Source organism: Bos indicus x Bos taurus, chromosome X (assembly GCF_003369695.1).
Source record: "Bos indicus x Bos taurus breed Angus x Brahman F1 hybrid chromosome X, Bos_hybrid_MaternalHap_v2.0, whole genome shotgun sequence".
In the NCBI taxonomy this organism is placed as follows: Eukaryota; Metazoa; Chordata; class Mammalia; order Artiodactyla; family Bovidae; genus Bos; species Bos indicus x Bos taurus.
In genome coordinates, this window is record NC_040105.1 from 131,700,856 (window position 1) to 131,723,384 (window position 22,529).

Below are 22,529 nucleotides of genomic sequence, written 5' to 3' on the forward strand. Positions count from 1 at the left end.
TCTTCTTCACAAATTCCAGGTGTAAATAATAATACCAAGAGTACTCACCCTCCACAAACCCCGGGTACCTTCTTGTTGGTATATATCAATGAAGCTGCCAATCATGCTGCCTTGGAACAAGCTTCCTTGAGCCTGCATTCGAATCTAAAAGCAGAAGAGGTACACATTTTGTTTTGACAGAGAACCAAAATGAAACGTTTCACTCATTTAAAATAAAGAAAACAGTATTTGGGAATTATCAAAAAAAAATCAGATGATGAAATTAATGACTTAAGCTATGTATATAAAGCATTATTTGTGTCAAAGTATATTTTATAAAGATGATTTTCATCAGCCTCACATTCTTCATACTAAGTCCATCATTTCTGAAGTTGGAAGAAAATTGGGGGAAAAAAAAGAACATGTACTCAGAGAGGGTAGAAAAGAATCCATTTAAACTATGATTAGTTTAGTGAAAAACTAGAAACAACCTACATGTTCAAAAATAACAAAGGATTAGTTGCATAAAGTATGAAACATCCATTTAATGGAATAGTATGCAGCCATAAAATTTGATTGTAGAATAATATTTGTGGATATTTGAAAATGTCAACAATTAACTGCTAGATAGAAAAAGCAGGTTGCAAAGCAGTATGTATGGCATATCATTTTTATCAAAAATATGTAAACTTAAAAATAACCATATGCAAAACCAAATGTTGATGGTAGCTTAAGTTTAAGTGATGAAGCCACAAATGGGCATTTCTCTCTTTTGTGTTTTTCCTTCCTTCCACTTGTTGCTACACTGAACATGCATTGTTTATTGAGGTGTAAAAAGCAGGCAGGAAATGTTTTAAAATATAATCTAATGCTCACAAGACCTCACATTGAGTTTTACTTGTAAAAAGCATGACACTGTATTCTGCAATGTAGCCTCTGAGAGGCACAAGAAAGGGGAGATAGCATTGCCAGGCCATGTGAAAGATCTGGTACAATTCACCACTGAGAGCACACACGCAGATCATAGTAGTCAGTCACTAAATTCGAGTGAACCAAATGCAGGCCTGACTTTCATGAAGCACAACTCTAGGTTTTAATAAATGTTCTTGGTAAGTCACAGTACAGCAATATGTTTTTATGTGGAAAGTCAACTGCTACTACTAAGAGTGTAGAAATAAAACCGAAACCATATTAAAATGAAATAGAAACTATCACAAAGACAAACTGAAACCATAAATATCCTATGGTAAGTAGAGGACTTCTTTATGGAGGTAATTCCTGAGCAGGGTTGGGATGACATCGAGGTAAGTGTGGCACTTTCCTCAGCCACAGAATGTAGCAGGGGGGTGTAAAAAAACCTCAGTAACTCAGATAAATGATATTTCAATGCAATATTTTTAAAAATAAAAATGAATGCACAAAAACCTACAATGAACCAATCATCAAAACTGTAACTAAAGACAGGATCCAACAGGGCAGGATTAACGTGAGATGGATTGTACAAAATATGGCTATTTTGTTTCACCATAAATTTTTTGCACTCATTTGAATTTTTAAAAAAGATTGCATAAAATGTTATTTCCTCTTGATTATTGAGGTTTTCTTTGGCACATCCTTACATTTTGCACCCAAGCGGAGTATCTCACTTGTATTGTCCTAGTCCTGACCCTGTTTCTGAGCTGTCTTGAAGGACAAATTCCTGCGGAAAGGGGGGGAAATCATTGCAGGCAAAAAGAGAACTACATGCACACAGGCAAGAAAGCAGCCTGTAGTTCAGAGAGAGAACCCTTTAAGGATAAGTGAAAGGATTAAACAGATCAACAGTGATTATAACTCCTAATAAGATTGTGACTACCCTGGTCCCCCACTCCCCAGGACCTCTCACCACTCCGCCCTACCTAAGTACAAGAAAGGAAAAGGTAGACTGTAGCATTGGTCAGTGGTTGCAACTGTACCAGACAGGTCAGAGGGACAGGAAACTGAAGTGAATCTGAAAAGCACATTCTAACGAGTGTAATTACATGGCAAATATTTTAGAGTTTTAGGATACAGTCAGTCATCTTTAAAAATACTTGGTCTGTATACTCTAAAGTGATATAAAAATTCTGTAGGTAAAATTTTCTCAATTTAATCCAGAAATATCATTTTCATAGTTTCTTCATCAACCACCACTGGTTTCTTTCATGTGTTTTTCAAGTCACTCTCTCAGTTCTCAAAGCTCTCTGAATCACAACAGATGCCCTTTCCACTTAACCTAGCCACCTGTGGTTTCAAATAAATAAAGTATATGTTCTCCTATTTTTTTTCCTTCACATTTCCCCTAAAATAATTTTTTAAAACTTGGGATCTTATACATTTTAATCATATATTTAGTAATTTTAATTATCATAAGTTTAAATGAGTTAATAAATTGGAAATGTTTACCACTCTATCTCAAATATAAGATATAGATTGGGAACTTTCCAGAACGCTCGGTGAAAGGCGGAGGAGCGGCGGCTGCCCGAGCTGCGCACAGCAACGCGCTCCTTCCTGCTCCCCCACACCAGCATCGGCCCGCTCACCGGCTGTAGAAAATGGTGAAAGAAACCACTTACTATGATGTTTTGGGGGTCAAACCCAATGCCACCCAAGAAGAATTGAAAAAGGCTTACAGGAAACTGGCCTTGAAGTACCACCCTGATAAGAATCCAAATGAAGGCGAGAAGTTTAAACAGATTTCTCAAGCTTACGAAGTGCTCTCAGATGCAAAGAAAAGGGAGTTATATGACAAAGGAGGAGAACAGGCAATTAAAGAAGGTGGAGCAGGTGGTGGTTTTGGCTCCCCCATGGACATCTTTGATATGTTTTTCGGAGAAGGAGGCAGGATGCAGAGAGAGAGGAGAGGTAAAAACGTTGTCCATCAACTTACAGTAACTTTAGAAGATTTATATAATGGTGCAACAAGAAAACTAGCTCTGCAAAAGAATGTGATTTGTGACAAATGTGAAGGCCGAGGTGGTAAAAAAGGAGCGGTAGAATGCTGTCCCAATTGCTGAGGTACTGGAATGCAAATAAGAATTCATCAGATAGGACCTGGAATGGTTCAGCAAATTCAGTCTGTCTGCATGGAGTGCCAGGGCCATGGGGAGCGGATCAGTCCTAAAGATAGATGTAAAAGCTGCAATGGAAGGAAGATAGTTCGAGAAAAGAAAATTCTAGAAGTTCATATTGACAAAGGCATGAAAGATGGCCAGAAGATAACATTCCATGGTGAAGGAGACCAAGAACCAGGACTGGAGCCAGGAGATATTATCATTGTTTTAGATCAGAAGGACCATGCTGTTTTTACTCGACGAGGAGAAGACCTTTTCATGTGTATGGACATACAGCTGGTTGAGGCGTTGTGTGGCTTCCAAAAGCCAATATCTACTCTTGACAACCGAACCATAGTCATCACTTCTCATCCAGGTCAAATTGTCAAGCATGGAGATATCAAGTGTGTGCTAAATGAAGGCATGCCAATTTATCGTAGGCCATACGAAAAGGGTCGCCTAATCATTGAATTTAAGGTAAACTTTCCTGAGAATGGCTTTCTCTCTCCTGATAAACTCTCTTTGCTGGAAAAACTTCTGCCTGAGAGGAAGGAAGTAGAAGAGACTGATGAAATGGACCAGGTAGAATTAGTGGACTTTGATCCAAATCAGGAAAGACGGTGCCATTACAATGGAGAAGCATACGAGGATGATGAACATCATCCTCGGGGTGGTGTTCAGTGTTAGACCTCTTAGTAGGGCCTGTGAATAACACTCACTGCTGGTGTTTTATTTGCAGTAGTGATTGAGTGAAGGACTATAATCATATGCTCACTACTTGCTTTTGTTTTAATATTCAACTATAGTAGTGTTTAAAAGTTAAATGAAGAATAAACTCAAATATAAAAGCTCTGACTTTGCCCTGTATGTATGATGACTTCAGTGTGCAAGATAAGTTTAGTACTTGTAAAAATGACTTTAAAAAATTTCCCCTAGCATTTGTTAGGCCATACTTTGTAATTGATTTCAGCTATGTACATGGAATAGCTTAGATTGAAATGCCAGGTATATGTGTTGACTTCAGTGTATGACCCTTAATTGTTAAGCTATGAAATTAAAACTGTGTTTAACTGGCAGTCAGACAAAGAAATTAATGTAGAGAAGTGTTGGTCTGTATGTAGTAAGTGGGATTCATTGTGATGCTTCTGCATTTATTCTATTGCCTCAACTGTACTTGAAGATGGCATGCTGTATAATTTAATTTAGCCTGTGGTATCAGTGATAGAAATGATACCTTTGTAAAGAAGGGGTTTATCATAATATGCTGCTTATTGAGGGCTTGCACTTGTAGAATTGCATTCCCTTCTTTTGCTGTGCCATCTTTTATTAATATAGCTATTGGTCCTGGTTACTTTTTTTGCCCCCCGCCCCCCCACCTTTGGACCACAGTAAGCCTTAGAGTAGTGACTTCTGGAGCAGGGAAACTTAGAGGTTAGAGTGATGAGACCTTTACATGGAGAAGTAATTTGCATGTATGAGATAGGAAGGTGTTTTTGTAGGTATGTTATAGGCTTACTTTAAACCATTTAACTTATGCTCCAGAGTAACTGTAATTTAATGTTGGTAGTATAGCAGATTATGATGAATAGCTTTAATTGTATGTTTAAAGTCATATGTTCACAAGCTTAAATCTGGTATCAGAATTTAAGCAATTCTTGAAATGTATGAATGTCTCTTTAATATACTGATTACAAAGCATGAAAAAAAAAGATATAGATTGATACTATTAGATCAAATTATATTATTAGATTAAATAAAATATACATTAATATTACTGATATAATTAAATAAATGTTTCATTCTATGTTCTGATAAATACTGAAAGAAATCCAATTATATTGTAAAAAACTCAGTACCACTAACCTATAATGTTCTGGTCCTGAATTCAGAATATTTCAACATAAGCCAAAATATATAATTTTAAAGCCAAATCTCATCCTTAATAGAATTATGGATAGGACAGGAAAAGACATCGACATTATCGATTTAAGACACCTCAATTAGTCATTAAAGGAGGTTTCTCTAAAACTGTATTTCAGTGTATCCCTTTGTTTGATATTCCAGCTTACACTACAGGTCGATATACCATACTAAGATTTGGGATGGGTGGGGGAATATAATATGCCTTTCTCTTTTAAAGTGGGGAAAGGGTTGTTATAAACATAAGTTCATTTTTAGATTAGTTTTTGAGAAGGGTATAAAGAAAATAAGCGATCTGGAAATTGATTCCCTTAAAATTGCATAGCTCTTGGAAAGAACATTTAAAGGTTTGCTTACTCTATAGTCTGAAGACCAATGGATTAAAGCATATCATAATAAACCGACTACTATTTATTGAACATCTACTACCTACCATGTGTAATGATAGTTTACCTATATTATCTTTAATTCTTAACAACTTTATGTATTATATACTGAATTATCTTCATTTTACAAATGAGAAAACTGAGGCTTAAAGCAGTTAAGTGATCTGCCCAAGGTTTTACAGCTGGCAAGTGACACAGTAGGGATTTGTGACCAAATCTGATACAAAGCTAATGCTCTTTATCCTTCACACTGAATACACCCAATGCAAGCAGACTTTTCTTACCTTCAGCACATCGGTGGGATTGGCTATAGCAGAAGATATCACTCCTGACACTACTCCACATATCATATTAATTAAAAGAGTTTCATCTGTAAAAAGGAACAAGGAAAAGAAAGGTCTGCTTATAAGAGGCACTGAGAAGAGAGTTTCCGAAAAGAGAGTACTGAGCTATCAGAGGAAGGGAAGCATGGTCAGAAAAAGGACTGTAGAAATGAACTACAAAGCTTATGAAAATAAAGAAACTCAAATATTTCTAGGTTCCAAATGAGTACTGAAACAAAAAATTTGTAAAACATAGATTATTTTAAAATATTTGTAAAATACACTGGAATATATCCTATTATTCTATATAACTGCCAATATTCCATATAAATTCAGAAAGTGCAAATAGCACTTTAATCACTTCAAACATCTAAAGAAAAAATTTTAAGTCTCTTTCTAGAGAATTATCAACTCTAAAGACTCAGAACCAAGTATTAAAAAATAAAATCTTATGTCTAATAGAAAAAAAAATTCCTAAATACTAATTTTAATTGGCCTTGATAGCTACTAGCATCTATTTATTTACAGAAGATTTCTGTAGTTAAATGTGAAAAACTAGTCATTTGGAACTAAATTCTCTCAGCTAGAAAAAAGAACAAAGAAACCACAGAGCATATTACTCTAAAATTCAATCTTCATCATGCCTCCTCACCATGAAGAACATACGAAGAGAAACTAGGTAAACCCCAGTGAAGAAAATGTGAGAGGAAATTATTTCAGGACTAGAATACTTCAGGATCCTCAAAGAAGAGGCTTCAGAAAAAGCTGATTTAGAAAATAAAGCAATTCAAAGGACATTACTAACCGAAAAGCTCTCCAGCTGTCCCCAACTATGCAACAGCCTCAGGCCTGTAGTAAAATAATCATTTTAGTACAGTATTTAGCTGAAAAAGCTATAGCAGCAAATAGACAATGGTAATGCTGAATGTGGGTTAAGATGACCATATTTTATGTATATATAAAACCACTCTATCTAACCAAAGCTTATCAAAACCCACAGCTAGAGGATTCCTTATAGTTGAAGTTCTCTTATAGATGAGGACAGCATTAATTTTCTCAACAAGTTTGTTCCATGTTCCCTCTGTGATGACCAGAAGCCTTTTTTTGTTTGACAGGAAAAGGGACAAACTTGAAGAGCAGATCCCTCAAACCTATAGTGGGATTAATCTCAAATCAGTACAAGCTTACTTTGACCTTGCAATGACTGTTATCCATTCTCAGACACCCCATGATTAACACTTCTCACTAAGCATAATTTTAACAATCCCTTTGAGTGTTATCTCGAAAGAGAATGAGGAGTCTACACTGACCTTCTAAACGTTCTACAAATAATCTCTTCAAGCTCTGGTAAATGCCAATTTTAATGGTGCCATATGATGCCTGTCTTAGTAAAGCAGGAGCAATTCTGCCAAAGAGAAAGAAAGAAAAAAAAGTTATCCTTATTGTATACTTGCAGATTATACATATCTAGACTGCCTATTCACTTCCATCACCCGCCTTGTTCCATAAAAACAGCAAAATATGCATTGTTTTCAAGTATCCATGGAACATGCACCAAGAGAGCATATTTGGGTCATAAAACAAACCTCAAAAAATTTAAAATAATTGATATTATATACAGTATGTTCTCTCACCATAATGGAATTAAACTGGAAATCAGTAGGGTAAGGAAAACCCACAAACACTTGGAAATTAAATGGTACTTCTAAACAATCCTTGGGTGACATTGGTGTGTTTTTTAAACACATAAAATTGAATGAAAATCAAATTTCAACCTTTTAAAATATGTGGGATGCAGTCAAAGCAGTGCTGAGAGAGAAATTTATAGCACAAAATGCTTACATTAGAAAAGAGGGAGAGTCTCAAAATCAATAAGCTAAGTTCCTACCCTCACAAAACAAGAAAAAAAAAAGAGCAAAGTGAACAGCAAGCAGAAGGAAGTAAATAATAAATGGCATAAATTAATAAAATTGAAAACAGGAAAATAGAGAAAAATCAATGAAACAGAAAGTTATTCAGAAAAAAGTCAACAAAATTAATAAACCTCTATTAAGGGTTATGGTAGTAATAGGAGAAAAACAGTAAGTCACCAGTATGAGGAATGACATGGGGAAGAGCACTACAACCCTGCAGTCATTAGAAGAATGGTGGCCCAGTGGTAAAGAATCCACTGCAATGCAGGAGACTCGGGTTTGATCCCTGGGTTGGGAAGGTCCCTTGGGAGAAGGGAATGGCCAATATTCTTGCCTGGATAATCCCATGGACAGAGGAGCCTAGAGGGCTATTGTCCATGGGGTTTCAAAAGAGTTGGACATGATTTAGCGACTCAACAACAACAATAAACAACCTTATGCTATAAATTCAACAACTTAGAAGAAATGGATTAATTCTTTGAGAACCACAAACTACCAAAATTCAATCAATATGAAATAGATAATCCAAATACTCTCATAACATCTAAAACATTTTTATTTATAATTTAAAAGTTTCCAAAAAGGAAATCTCTAGGCCCAGATAATTTCACTAGGGAATTCAACCAAACATTTAATAAATTAACATCAATCTTACACAATCTCTTCCAGAAAACAGAAGAGGGAACACTTCTCAACTTATTTTATGTAGCTAGTATTACCCTGATAACAAAACCAGAAAAAAACAGTACAGAAAAGGAAAACTACAACCCAATATCTATCATGAACTTGGATACAAAAATCTTTAACAAAATATTAGCAAATTGAATCCAGTAATGCAGAAGAAGTATACACTATTAACTGCTTCATAGCTTTTTTTTTTTTAAATCCACCTTAATTCCTAGCAGTTGCAGATACAACTTTAATCTTATCCAGGAGACACCAGAGCCAAGATTTCATTCTATTTAAGTTCTGCTTATTAACTGGAGACATTCTCACTCATACCTCCTTTGAGATTCTTCCATATTGCAGAATTAAACTTCAGCAGTTATAAATAGAAAGACAGCAGCAGTTCAAACAGTTAAGATTTTAAAATGATGACAAAACATGCATATTTCTGACTTTATTGCTTGCTATCTGAAAAAAGTATCTTGTGATTATCTGTGCCAATGAAAGAACAAGGTGAAACACATGATCCATGACTCATTTGCTTCAGGATGTAATTCTTCATTTTTCCCCAAGTAAATTATCTTTGAAATTAAGTCCAACATAAGTTAATAATAAAATTGATATCCATTCCCAGAGCAATGAACTAGGACCCTAGATGCAGAAGTGAACTAGTAAATTGGCAGCAGATTAAACAACACAGTGGACAATAAGCCACCAATTTATGAATAATCAAAAGATGATTCCCCCCCCAAAAAATGATGGGTCTCCCTCTCTCTTATTCTTCGTGTTATGTTTAAACTGTCAGAATAGTATTTCTTTAAAGAGGAAAAAAAATGTAAGTCAGGATTTGGCAACTCAGGAAGAGTATCACAGAAATATATACTGTCAATTGGTGCTCTGCTAGTCATGGTGGCTATGGATGACTCTCAGGAAAAAAGGAGAAAGCCTACACTGAGATATCTGTTTTTAAAAAGTATCACTTATAGCCAAATGAACACAAAATCCAAAGCTCAAGATTTACAAGCAAGTGAAATATAAATTGGCACATCAATATTGAATTACATTTTGTGACAGCATGGATGTGACGGGAGTTTGGGGACACATGGATACATGTTTATGTATGGCTGAGCCCCTTCAGTGTTCACCTAAAACTATCACAACACTCCAATATAACAAAAAGTTAAAAAAATATTGAATTACAAGTTGAAATGGTGAATATAAAGGGCACAAACTATCAAATGCTGAACTACATGGCTTCTCAAAAAAATTATTTCTATTCATGATGTAAGAAAAGAATCCATTCTCACCCTGAATACAGAGCCAATACACCTTCTTCTTTATAGATTCGGAACAAGGCATGAAACATTCCTCGGTATTTTATCTCTTTGAAGCGGACATCAATACTTTGGCCTTGAACTTGAAGTCGTGTTTTGGTCAGGTCCACGGGGAAAGTTCCTATGAAGTAACACACTCATTTATAAGTTTTTCCAGAGAGTCATAGTTAAATTTTGGATGATTCGGGCCAATGGTAATTTTTAAAACATAAGGCAAAGTCCTTTTTATAACAGCTAGATCTTCACTAAAATATTACTATCAGAGGACAAGGGCTGTATATGATAAAGTGAAATGTACTATATCTGCTGCTGCTGCTGCTAAGTTGCTTCAGTCGTGTCCGACTCTGTGCGACCCCATAGAGGGCAGCCCACCAGGCTCCCCCGTCCCTGGGATTCTCCAGGCAAGAACACTGGAGTGGGTTGCCATTTCCTTCTCCAATCCATGAAAGTGAAAAGTGAAAGTGAAGTCGATCAGTCATGTCCGACTCTTCGCTACCCCATGGACTGCAGCCCACCAGGCTCCTCTGCCCATGGGATTTTCCAGGCAAGAGTACTGGAGTGGGTTGCCATTGCCTTCTCCCGTACTATATCTAGGCAGCAGGATTTGACCCACAGTATAACTGAAACTGTGATATAATAAAGTGCTTTAGCATAGACCTAACACACTATAAATGCAAAATAACTTACATGTTGTTTTAATTTCATCTTAACATACAATCTGGCAATTATCTGTCTCTTCCTTCTGCCCCACCTCCCACCTCGTCTCCCTACTTCCCCCTCATAAAATCTCCGCAAATTTTTGCAAAGAAGATAGGAAAGCATGGGATTGCTGCTCCACATACTCTTAAATACTGTTATAAAGCTTTGTGGGTTTTTCTTTTATCTGTTTATAAGAAACAGTTTTCTAGCATTATGAAAGATAATGGTAAAGTCCTGCTGCTGCTGCTGCTAAGTCACTTCAGTTGTGTCCGACTCTGTGCAACCCCATAGACGGCAGCCCATCAGGCTCCCCCATCCCTGGGATTCTCCAGGCAAGAACACTGGAGTGGGTTGCCATTTCCTTCTCCAATGCATGAAAGTGAAAAGTGAAAGGGAAGTCGCTCAGTCGTGTCCGACCCTCAGCGACCCCATGGACTGCAGCCCACCAGGCTCCTCCATCCATGGGATTTTCCAGGCAAGAGTACTGGAGTAGGGTGCCATTACCTTCTCCGGGTAAAGTCCTAAATGGGACTAAATAGCCTACTCATCTGGTTCCTTGGGTAATTCAGGACTAACCAGCACAGTGTTTAGCAGGAAAATTTCTTTAACCAAACTTCTTTCTCTTATTATATCAACACAGACAAAGTAGTCATTATATTGGCAAAATGTTTCAAGGACTATTTCAAGGTCTAAAACTAACACAGTGATTAAGTGATTATGCAACTCTGGTCACTGATGACCCTGATATCATAACACCAGAGTTCATGACAAGAAAGTCAAGAAAAGCTAGTAGGGTCACTCAACAAACAATTTAGGAAAGAGGATCTGGAAAATGAAAAACAATCTAAAAGTACTTCAAAATTAAAATAAAAAAGAGAAGAATCTAGTTTGATCTTGTTGGTCAATTTTCTTCCAAAATGGGAAAGAGGTTTGACAACAAGGAGTTTGAATACTTACTAAGAAATTTATGAACAACTTAGCACACAGGAAAGGTCATTAGTATAAGAATATAGCAGAAACCGCTATCTTACCGAACTCCTCTATATTTTCATGCACACTTCTTAAGCCTAGCAAATTAAATCATTAAACCACCAAAACAGCATCCTAAGTTTGACTTTTCTTAACATCACTTGCAGTAGTAGTACTTTCCCAGAAAATATTACTTGATAGAATTGAGACAAGTTTTTTTCTTATTTTTAATTGAAGGATAATTACAGTGTCGTGTTGGTTTCTGGATGATCCATGTTGATGTATGAGACAAGTTTTTAAAACAAATAGGCAAGCTTCTTTTTCTCCACTTTTTACCAAAAATAACATTACCCATATCTATACCCTAAAGGAGCAGATATGTCGGTTTCTACATTCTTACCAAACTCAGCAACAATAGAGGCAAGGCCGCCATATACAAAGGGTTTCCAATTCAGACCAGACATCTCATGGCTTACAGTGGCACTTTTCTGGTGCTAAAAATAAACACAAATCAGAACAAGGCACAAGAGTGAGGAGCACCTGTCAGTGTATGATCACAACTTAGAGCAAACAAAACAGACATAGAGAAAAACCCTAACAAGTGGAATGACACAAAATGAAGGCTCCTGTTTTATGTGATAGATGACCATGAATGTGTTCTTTACTGCCTTTCTGTAGGGGTAAGTGTGCAATTCACTCAAATGTCAACCTGTGCACTTCACGTTCTTTAGTTTCTTTAGTGTTTTATCCCCATCCCACCCAAAGAAGAGGTTTCAGTCCATCTAGCACACCCAACTTAGACATTCAACTAGACAATTACAAGTGAAGGAATCTGGAGTTTAAATTACATAGGCTGAGGCATCTCATAAAAGCAGTTCATGGTATTGTTAGCTTGATTCAGGTGCAAAGCACAGACTGGCATCACTACCCTTTCATATTCTTAGCCCTCTCATCTCTCCACTAAACTTTATTTCATCTAGCTACTTTCCAGCTACACAAAACCTCCTCCCACTAGGCCCAGGCCAAGTTAAGCACCTTTTCACCTTCCTTTGTTTCTCTGAGGAATGACAGCAACATGGATGATGTCCCTCTTCTCTCTGACATTTAACATATATCCATCTAGTGAATCTCCTTGTCCCTGTCCTTTTAAAGCTGCTGCTGCTAAGCTGCTAAGTCACTTCAGTCGTGTCCAACTCTGTGTGACCCCACAGACGGCAGCCCACCAGGCTCCCCCGTCCCTGAGGTTCTCCAGGCAAGAACACTGGAGTGGGTTGCCATTTCCTTCTCCAATGCATGAAAGTGAAAAGTGAAAGTGAAGTCGCTCAGTCATGTCCGACCCTCAGCGACCCCATGGATTGCAGCCTACCAGGCTCCTCTGTCCATGGGATTTTCCAGGCAGGAGTACTGGAGTGGGGTGCCATTGCATTCTCCGCCTTTTAAAGCACATAAATACAAATAGTGTTTTTCTTTGATGTTTGAGTTCTTTAACAAAGTATTCTACTCCCAGTCCTCCTTACCTCCCTCCCCTCCTGCCCCCATTAGACCTGTCACCCTCAATCTTTTCAGCCTATTTTCTTTTCCTGCCACTCCCAGCTATTTCTCTCTGGAGTTTTATTTTCCGCACAGCTCTGCCTTCTCCATGAGTGATTCTCAAATTTTAATGGGCACCAGAATCACCCAGAAGGCAGATTAAAACACAGATTGCTGGGATTTACTTCTGCAAGTTTTTGATCGGTGGTCTGGGTCTGGCCTGAGAATGTGAAAATTTACAAACAATGCTGATACTTTCAAGCTTTAAGACCTACTGCTCTAGGCCTTGCCTACTCAATTCTGGTCCAGCTGGAAGCTATTTTCTTAGGACGGCTTCTCAGATTTCTCTTAAATATTCCTTTTTTCAGATCTTCAAGGTCTGCCTACTATTGAATTTCAAAAGCAACTTCAACTGGTCTTTGGCCAGGGATGAGGATTCGAAGTTAGACTTGCCTAGGTTTAAATACTCGCACCACCACTTATTCATTCTGTGACCTCAGGCAAGTTATTTAACCACGTGTGCCTGAGTTTGCTGAATTGTAAAATGGGGATAATAATAAGTACTATATCATAGGATTGTTGTGAAAATTAAATAAAACACATAAAACTCTTAGAAAAGTACCTGGCACCTAATTCAACAACTATTAGTTACCATTATTACATTTTTTGAATAGTTAAGTACTCAAATATATATATTTTAACAGATAATACTTACTGCCCACCTCCCCTACTGCCCAATCTGGGATTAGCACTGAATTGACAGTCTCTTTTAAGAGAAGGAAATGGCAACCCACTCCAGTACTCTTGCCTGGAAAATCCCATGGACAGAGGAGCGTGGCAGGCTACAGTCCATGGGGTCGCAAAAAGTCGTACACGACTAAGCGACTTCGCTTTTCACTTTTTCGCTTTTTTTTAAGAGGAGACAAGGTTTTGCTTTATTTCCGCATAAGGAATCCTCTGCAACTAAGCACAGAAAAACAACTTTCCAGAAAGGATAGCTAACATGCAGACAAATGTTTAAGAGGCCACAAAAATAATTATGGAAACTTCCTTTCATGCATAATATGATCAGCCAGTCCATCTGACATACAGAGTGGGCAATACATAGCTCTTTTGGAGGAAAACTGTTTCAAAGAATTCGAAAAAGCAAAGTAGGAATAAGTACTTTAAATATCAGCTGCAGCTTGAAAGAAGAGTCTTGAGTACTAAATACTACCTTATCAACATTTTCAGTTATGCCCATATTTTAAAACTACAAATAATAGCAACACATGACACACACAATGAAAGGGTAGACATGGAAAAGCAAGGAACTAGCACATCCCTTTTCTAAGTTTAGGGGAGGGGGAATCCCCTTTCCAGTCACTAATTTAGAGATTTCCCAAAACAGTCAAACATTTCAAAAGGCAGCTATGCTTCTCTCGAAAGCTCTCTCTTTATCACTTCTTTCAACTCTTCATTATAGAAGAAGCCTGACTTGACTACCTGCTACCTGCCTTCTAATAAAGATGTACTCAGGGTTCAGAGAATAATACTAATGCAGTTAAAGGCAGGGGGCAAAGCCACAGCAGGGAGCAGAAAGGCCAGTTACAATCTCTGGTCAGTTAGCCCAGTAGTTCTTTAATGAAATTTTCACAATTCTGAATTGAAATAAAGAAAATAAGGGCACCAAGTGCCTTTTTTCAGCTAAATGTATCTCATTTAAAGGACTATTAGAAGATCATGTTCTTCCTACTCCTGGAGCATTTTTCAAAAATCACCTTTCTTACATGAAATGTAGTAGCTGGTAGTTGATTTTGTTTAGTGTTCTTATTTGGCAAAATAAGACTGGCTACCCTAATTTGTGCCGCCTCCCCACACCTTCATTTCAATTTTACTGGTCCATGAAGACTGAAAGTCTGGGACCACTGCCATCTTCCCACTCCCATCTGATAGTAAACTTTCTTTCCCTCCAATGCAGGGAAAGAATCTTGTTACGAAGAAATCCTGTATCATCTTTAAGTCTGATTTTAAACATTCCCTCCTCATACTGAGCCAAAAGTCTGTCTTCCTCTAGTTTTCACTCATATTTTGGATGCAGTATGAACAATTTATTCTTTTCTCCTAGGGGACTCCTTCAAACAGTTAAAGACAGCTACCATTTTCTCCTACAACTTATTTTTTAGGCTAAATATCTACCAATAATTTTTGTTGTTCTCCATATTACACTTCAATTACTATAGCTGAAAATTGCAGTCGCTTTTATGGGAGCCATATCACACTACTGAATCATTAAAATGTCAGCTATAATCTCCAAGTCTTTTACATAAGGCTGTATACATACATGCATGTTATGTCATACCTATTCCACAGCTGTATAATGCTCTTTTGAGCCTTCATTTATCTCCTCTATATCTTAAATCTCAGGCATACAAATAATGACTAGGATGAGGTTTTATATTCTGGTTGCCCCGTGTTATTTTCTCTCTTAACTAGGTAAGATCCCTGAAGGCTGGCACCTGGTCTCACGGTACTTTTTATAACCCCTAAAATAGCTTACACAGAATTGGGTACACATCCATTAAATACTTGGTTGGTTCCACCGTGATGTCCTTTATAAACATATACAGCCTGTATGTAAAAGGTTACAGGGGAAATCAGAAAGATAACTTGCTGGACCCGACCAATACTACACACTCTGTACATGACACTTTGCTGATCCTCAGAGACTCTCTCCCTAGGTTTTGTTGCAGAAAATTATTTGTGTAAAATACTCCCCAAAGGATTTTGATTTGTGGGGTCTATCCCCAGATATGTGTAAAAGAAGCCACATCTGAGTTAAAATAGAAATACAGTACCTTAAGTATTTTCATTGTGTAAAGAAGCCAATGAAAAATGCCTTCAAAATGCAGACATATATTCTGAAATCTGACTAAGGAAAATTTGATAGCCTAAAGAGTGAGAAGAATGTCCTAGAACACAAGTTACATAATCCTGTCATACTACTGCAAAGCTCTGGTCAGAAAAATCCAGGCGCTTTTCTTGGTTTCCCCTTTAAGAAAGAGTAGGCATTAGATATTCTCAGATTCAGAAGATAAAATAGAGACTCAAGCAAATGGTTATTGAAGGCATACTAAATGCCCAATGTGCTACAGGTACAAATGCCATGTTTAAAAGAAAACCACATAACATGTTCTAACACCATAACAATATTTATGTTTCCTGGATAATTAAGGAGATGGGTGTGGGGATAAAAGTTGTATGAAATACAGTACTTGCCTTTCAAGAGCTTATAATCCGGTGGAAGAAATCAAAGTAGTTCATCAGAGAAAAAAAAAATAAGTGCTAAACTATATAGCACAAACTATAAGAGCAGGACAAGCATGGAAAAGGAACCAACCCACATGAGCTTAAATAATTCGAAAAAGCTTATGGAGATGAGAGAACTTAAAGTGGGCCTTGATAGAGGGCAGGTAGAATATTCACAGGTGTAGGTAAAGGAGAGAGTAAGGGGAGAACAGGCTGTAGAGACACAAATTTGGGGAAAAACACAGGATGTGGAGGCAAGCATCAGTATGGTTTGTTCTCAGAAGAAAGAACGCAACCTAACTGGAACAGAGAATTATTTTATATTGAAACAATATGTTGTTTACATATTGTTTATATTGAAACAATATCAGACAAACAGTATGATAAGGAACAGATTCAGTTGAAAGGCATGAAATCAAAGTGAGTGTGGCAGGGTGGAAGGGATACTGTAAATTTTTGAATAGACTAGTGACCTGATGAAATCTACCACATTTTAGTTAGCCTACTAGGGTTGCAGCAAGCAATGGATTACAAACAGGAGAGGCAAGGAAACTAGCTTAGGATGGTGTGAAGTAAAGCAGACAAGATGTTTGTTGGCAGCAAGATTGGAGATAAACTTCTAAAATGGAGACACAAAGGAACTTGATGATGTAGGGAATGAAGGTGAGGGGAGAGTTGATGATGACTTGAAGCACCCCTGGTCTGAAAAAAAAAAGACAACAAGGAAACACTGACAGAGAACTACAAATGTCCCTGCTTTTACCTTATCTGAGAAGCTAATTCATATTCATAATGGCTGACATCCCAATCAGTTAGCTGAACTGCATTTTAATAGATGCCTTCAATGCCTTGATCTCAAGGAGTGACAGGGGGTAGAAATTGAAAGGGAGCACCTTTCAACAGCATCCCTCACACTAGTACAATGGAGGTGTTTGCTTACTCCGCTTACAATCACGGCCGCCGTTGCAAACTTCACCCTTAGAAAAATTAGGATTATTCCGGGAAAGATACCCATTCACCCTCTGGGTAGCAGGATCTTGCCAGTTCCTCAGCTGTCAGAGCGAGTTCGTGGAGAGAAGGGAGGCGCCTTAATGAGGCGGCCTCCCTGGGGGGTCGAGGAAGCAGGGTTCAATCGAAGAAGTAAAACCACCGATGCCAGAAGAGTGAAAAACAGGGAAGGGACTCAGCTGAGGGGAGAGAGAGATCAAAGGACCGTTAAGCCCCTCCCAGGTCGGGAACCAGGCCAGCCCGGCCCCGCGCGGCCTGGCGCGGCCCAGCCCCGCTCCCCGGCCTCGAAGTGCAGGAGCTCCCCCTCACCTGCTCGGGCTCATCGGACGACTGGGAAGCCGAGGCTCCCACAGTCGGAAGCGCCACTGCAACGCCAACCCGGAAGCATTGATACCAACGGAAGTAACCAAGCTGTCGCCTCGGCAACGGTGGTACAGCCATCCCAACTCCGCCCCTCTAAGCCTAAAAACGGAGGCGCGAAGAAAGAGGCGGAGATGACAAGGGTCTTAACGGGGGAGTAGGGCAGGCTACTGGCGCAAAGGCCCAGAGGGGGAAACCTGACTTTAGGGAAGTGCAGGGAGAAGAAGCTAAGGCATAAGAATGTAGCAGCTTCTGCAGCTAACGTGGGCGCAGTGATGCCTTGTTACAGTATCACCACCCACCTCGCGCGTGCGAGGTCTAGGGAAAGAAGAGGGGTGGGGCGCCTGCGCGCAGAGTTCGGGAATGAAGGGAGCGTGAGGAGGCGGGGCAAAGATCTTAAAAGTGGGAAAAGGCATGAGCGGTATTTAGAGGGGTGCCTGAGCTGGGCTGCCCTCCATGGGGTCGCGAAGAGTCGGACACGACTGAGCGACTTCCCTTTCACTTTTCACTTTCATGCACTGGGGAAGGAAATGGCAACCCACTCCAGTGTTCTTGCCTGGAGAATCCCAGGGACGGGGGAGCCTGGTGGGCTGCAGTCTATGGGGTCACACAGAGTCAGTCACGACTGAAGTGACTTAGCAGCAGCAGCTGAGCTGGGGAGACGGGGCAGGGGGAGGAGATGGGGGCGGAGGAGACAGAAATAAAAATCAAGTAAGCAAACAACCTCAGCATCAGGTCTGAGGTCGCCAGGCCCTCAAAGCACGGTTCACTTCAGTCACTCAGTTGTGTCCGACTCTTTGCGAACCCATGAACCACAGCACGCCAGGCCTCCCTGTTCATCACCAAATGCCGAAGTCTACCCCAACCCATGTCCATTGAGTCGGTGATGCCATCCAACCATGTCATCCTCTGTCGTCTCCTTCTCCTCCTGCCCTCAATCTTTCCCAGCATCAGGGCCTTTTCAAATGAGCCAGCTCTTCACATCAGGTGGCCAAAGTACTGGAGTTTCAGCTTCAACATCAGTCCTTCCAATGAAGACCCAGGACTGATCTCCTTTAGAATGGACTGGTTGGACCTCCTTGCAGTCCAAGGGACTCTCAAGAGTCTTCTCCAACACCACAGTTCAAAAGTATCAATTATTTGGTACTCAGCTTTCTTCACAGTCCAACTCTCACATCCATACACGACTACTGGAAAAACCATAGCCTTGACTAAACGGACCTTTGTTGACAAAGTAACGTCTCTGCTTTTTAATATGCTATCTAGGTTGGTCATAACTTTCCTTCCAAGGAACAAGCGTCTTTTAATTTCATGGCTACAGTCACCATCTGCAGTGATTTTGGAGCCCAGAAAAATAAAGTCTGACACTGTTTCCACTGTTTCCCCATCAATTTGCCATGAAGTGATGGGACCAGATGCCATGATCTTAGTTTTCTGAATGTTGAAGTTTAAGCCAACTTTTTCACTCTCCTCTTTCACTTTCATCAAGAGGCTCTTTAGTTCTTCTTCACTTTCTGCCATAAGGGTGGTGTCATCTGCATATCTGAGGTGATTGATATTTCTCCTGGCAATCTTGATTCCAGCTTGTGCTTCCTCCAGCCCACCATTTCTTATGATGTATTCTGCATATAGGTTAAATAAGCAGGGTGACAATATACAGCCTTGACGTACTCCTTTTCCTATTTGGAACCAAAGCATGGTTAAGAAAGAGCAAATTAGAAGCAGAAAAGGGAACCATAAAAAGTTTTAGATAAGATGAAGAGTGGAAATACTAACAGGGGAGTCTGAGAGTTAATCCGGACCTCACAATCAGCCAGCAAACGATAAGAGGGCCTGGTGACCAGCTTTGGGCTCTAGCCACCCCCAGGAACCAGAAGGGACAACTTCAAATCACCCTAGGTGATTACGTTAACCAATGGGCTACATTTTTAAGCCTCTTGCATGAAGGATCCATAATCACACGGGAATACAAAATAGTATGGTTTAGATGTTGAGTAAAAGTCAGCGCAAAGCACGTGACTCTAAATGATTATTTGTTAAATGAATGAATGTTCAGAATACCTTTGTTCGAAAAGGATCATTCTCATTTTAGTTCACATTTTGCTTTTTTGTCCCCACTTAAAAAATTTATTCAGGCAGCACACATAGTATCAGCTGACACTATGGAACACTTACCAAGGTGGTACAAAAGCTTTCATGTGCACAAAACTACCCTATGAGATAGGGGCTATTATTTCCCCCTTTTGATAGACAGGAAAAGTGAGGTCTTAAGAAGTTAAGAGAGTAACATGGTGAGTGGCAAAGCTGGTATTCAAATTCAATTCTCACTTAAGAGCCCAAGCTCTTAACCACTATGCGACACTGCTTTCAACTTTAGTAATAGCCTTGTTACCTTCAGAAACTTCCTTACTAAAAATAATGTGAGAAACCTGTACATGCATTCCGAAATGTGAATACCCTTAAATTTACATCTCAGCAAAGTACTCTCTTTCAGCCAGACTAAGGGGGTTACAGCTTAGAATCTTTCTAAATTGGAAGGACTATATAATGTCAGGTCCACGAATCAAGGCAAATTGGAAGTGGTCAAACAGGAGATGACAAGAGTGAACATCGACATTCTAGGAATCAGCGAACTGAAATGGACTGGAATGGGTGAATTTAATTCAGATGACCATTATATATACTACTGCGGGCAGGAATCCCTCAGAAGAAATGGAGTGGCCATCATGGTCAACAAAAGAGTCTGAAATGCAGTACTTGGATGCAATCTCAAAAACGACAGAATAATCTCTGTTCATTTCCAAGGCAAACCATTCAATATCACAGTAATCCAAGTCTATGCCCCAACCAGTAACGCTGAAGAAGCTGAAGTTGAAGGGTTCCATGAAGACCTACAAGACCTTTTAGAACTAACATCCAAAAAAAGATGTCCTTTTCATTATAGGGGACCGGAATGCAAAAGTATGAAGTCAAGAAACACCTGGAGTAACAGACAAATTTGGCCTTGGAATACGGAATGAAGCAGGGCAAAGACTAATAGAGTTTTGCCAAGAGAATGCACTGGTCATAGCAAACACCCTCTACCAACAACACAAGAGAAGACTCTATACATGGACATCACCAGATGGTCAACACCGAAATCAGATTGATTATATTCTTTGCAGCCAAAGATGAACAAGCTCTATAGAGTCAGCAAAAACAAGACCAGGAGCTGACTGTGGCTCAGACCATGAACTCCTTATTGCCAAATTCAGACTTAAATTGAAGAAAGTAGGGAAAACCACTAGACCATTCAGGTATGACCTAAATCAAATCCCTTATGATTATACAGTGGAAGTGAGAAATAGATTTAAGGGCCTAGATCTGATAGATAGAGTGCCTGCTGAACTATGGAATGAGGTTTGTGACACTGTACAGGAGACAGGGATCAAGACCATTCCCATAGAAAAGAAATGCAAAAAAGCAAAATGGCTGTCTGGAGAGGCCTTACAAATAGCTGTGAAAAGAAGAGAAGCGAAAAGCAAAGGAGAAAAGGAAAGATATAAACATCTGAACGCAGAGTTCCAAAGAATGGCAAGAAGAGATAAGAAAGGCTTCTTCAGCGATCAATGCAAAGAAATAGAGGAAAACAACAGAATGGGAAAGACTAGGGATCGCTTCAAGAAAATCAGAGATACCAAAGGAACATTTCATGCAAAGATGGGCTCAATAAAGGACAGAAATGGTATGGACCTAACAGAAGCAGAAGATATTAAGAAGAGATGACAAGAATACACAGAAGAACTGTACAAAAAAGATCTTCACGACCCAGATAATCATGATGATGTGATCACTGGCCTAGAGCCAGACGTCCTGGAATGTGAAGTCAAGTGGGCCTTAGAAAGCATCACTACGAACAAAGCTAGTGGAGGTGATGGAATTCCAGTTGAGCTATTCCAAATCCTGAAAGATGATGCTGTGAAAGTGCTGCTCTCAATATGCCAGCAAATTTGGAAAACTCAGCAGTGGCCACAGGACTGGAAAAGATCAGTTTTCATTCCAATCCCAAAGAAAGGCAATGCCAAAGAATGCTCAAACTACTGCACAATTGCACTCATCTCACATGCTAGTGTAATGCTCAAAATTCTCCAAGCCAGGCTTCAGCAATATGTGAACCGTGAACTTCCTGATGCTCAAGCTGGTTTTAGAAAAGGCAGAGGAACCAGAGATCAAATTGACAACATCCGCTGGATCATGGAAAAGGCAAGAGAGTTCCAGAAAAACATCTATTTCTGCTTTATTGACTATGCCAAAGCCTTTGACTGTGTGGATCACAATAAACTGTGGAAGATTCTTCAAGAGATGGGAATACCAGACCACCTGACCTCCCTCTTGAGAAACCTGTAGGCAGGTCAGGAAGCAACAGTTAGAACTGGACATGGAACAACAGACTGGTTCCAAATAGGAAAAGGAGTTCGTCAAGGCTGTATATTGTCACCCTGCTTATTTAACTTATATGCAGAGTACATCATGAGAAACGCTGGGCTGGAAGAAACACAAGCTGGAATCAAGATTGCCGGGAGAAATATCAATAACCTCAGATATGCAGATGACACCACCCTTATGGCAGAAAGTGAAGAGGAACTCAAAAGCCTCTTGATGAAAGTGAAAGTGGAGAGTGAAAAAGTTGGCTTAAAGCTCAACATTCAGAAAACGAAGATCATGGCATCCGGTCCCACCACTTCATGGGAAATAGATGGGGAAACAGTGGAAACAGTGTCAGACTTTATTTTTCTGGGCTCCAAAATCACTGCAGATGGTGACTGCAGCCATGAAATTAAAAGACGCTTACTCCTTGGAAGGAAAGTTATGACCAACCTAGATAGCATATTCAAAAGCAGAGACATTACTTTGCCAACAAAGGTTCGTCTAGTCAAGGCTATGGTTTTTCCTGTGGTCATGTATGGATGTGAGAGTTGGACTGTGAAGAAGGCTGAGCACCGAAGAATTGATGCTTTTGAACTGTGGTGTTGGAGAAGACTCTTGAGAGTCCCTTGGACTGCAAGGAGGTCCAACCAGTCCATTCTGAAGGAGATCAGCCCTG

The 22,529-nt window shown here is 39.3% G+C and overlaps 1 protein-coding gene and 1 pseudogene across 6 annotated transcripts in view; one reads left to right on the forward strand and one right to left on the reverse strand.

The window, feature by feature from the left end:
• Positions 1–17,495, reverse strand: part of SLC25A14 (solute carrier family 25 member 14) — a 40,221-nt gene extending 22,726 nt beyond the window's left edge. Inside the window, exons 1-7 of one of the 6 annotated variants that reach the window (XM_027533684.1) lie at positions 17,396–17,482; positions 17,028–17,265; positions 11,661–11,754; positions 9,566–9,713; positions 6,990–7,084; positions 5,641–5,726; positions 49–144 (exon numbers count right to left, since the gene is read on the reverse strand). In XM_027533684.1, coding sequence (XP_027389485.1) covers positions 49–144; positions 5,641–5,726; positions 6,990–7,084; positions 9,566–9,713; positions 11,661–11,754; positions 17,028–17,093 — 585 coding nt within the window. In that variant the 5' untranslated portion in view covers positions 17,094–17,265; positions 17,396–17,482. Of the gene's footprint in view, positions 1–48; positions 145–5,640; positions 5,727–6,989; positions 7,085–9,565; positions 9,714–11,660; positions 11,755–16,841; positions 17,266–17,395 lie in introns of those variants that run through there. The other 5 variants (XM_027533683.1, XM_027533685.1, XM_027533682.1 and 2 more) reach the window with 5 other exon arrangements.
• LOC113886956 lies at positions 2,507–3,905 on the forward strand (annotated as a pseudogene).
• Positions 17,496–22,529: the final 5,034 nt, after the last annotated feature.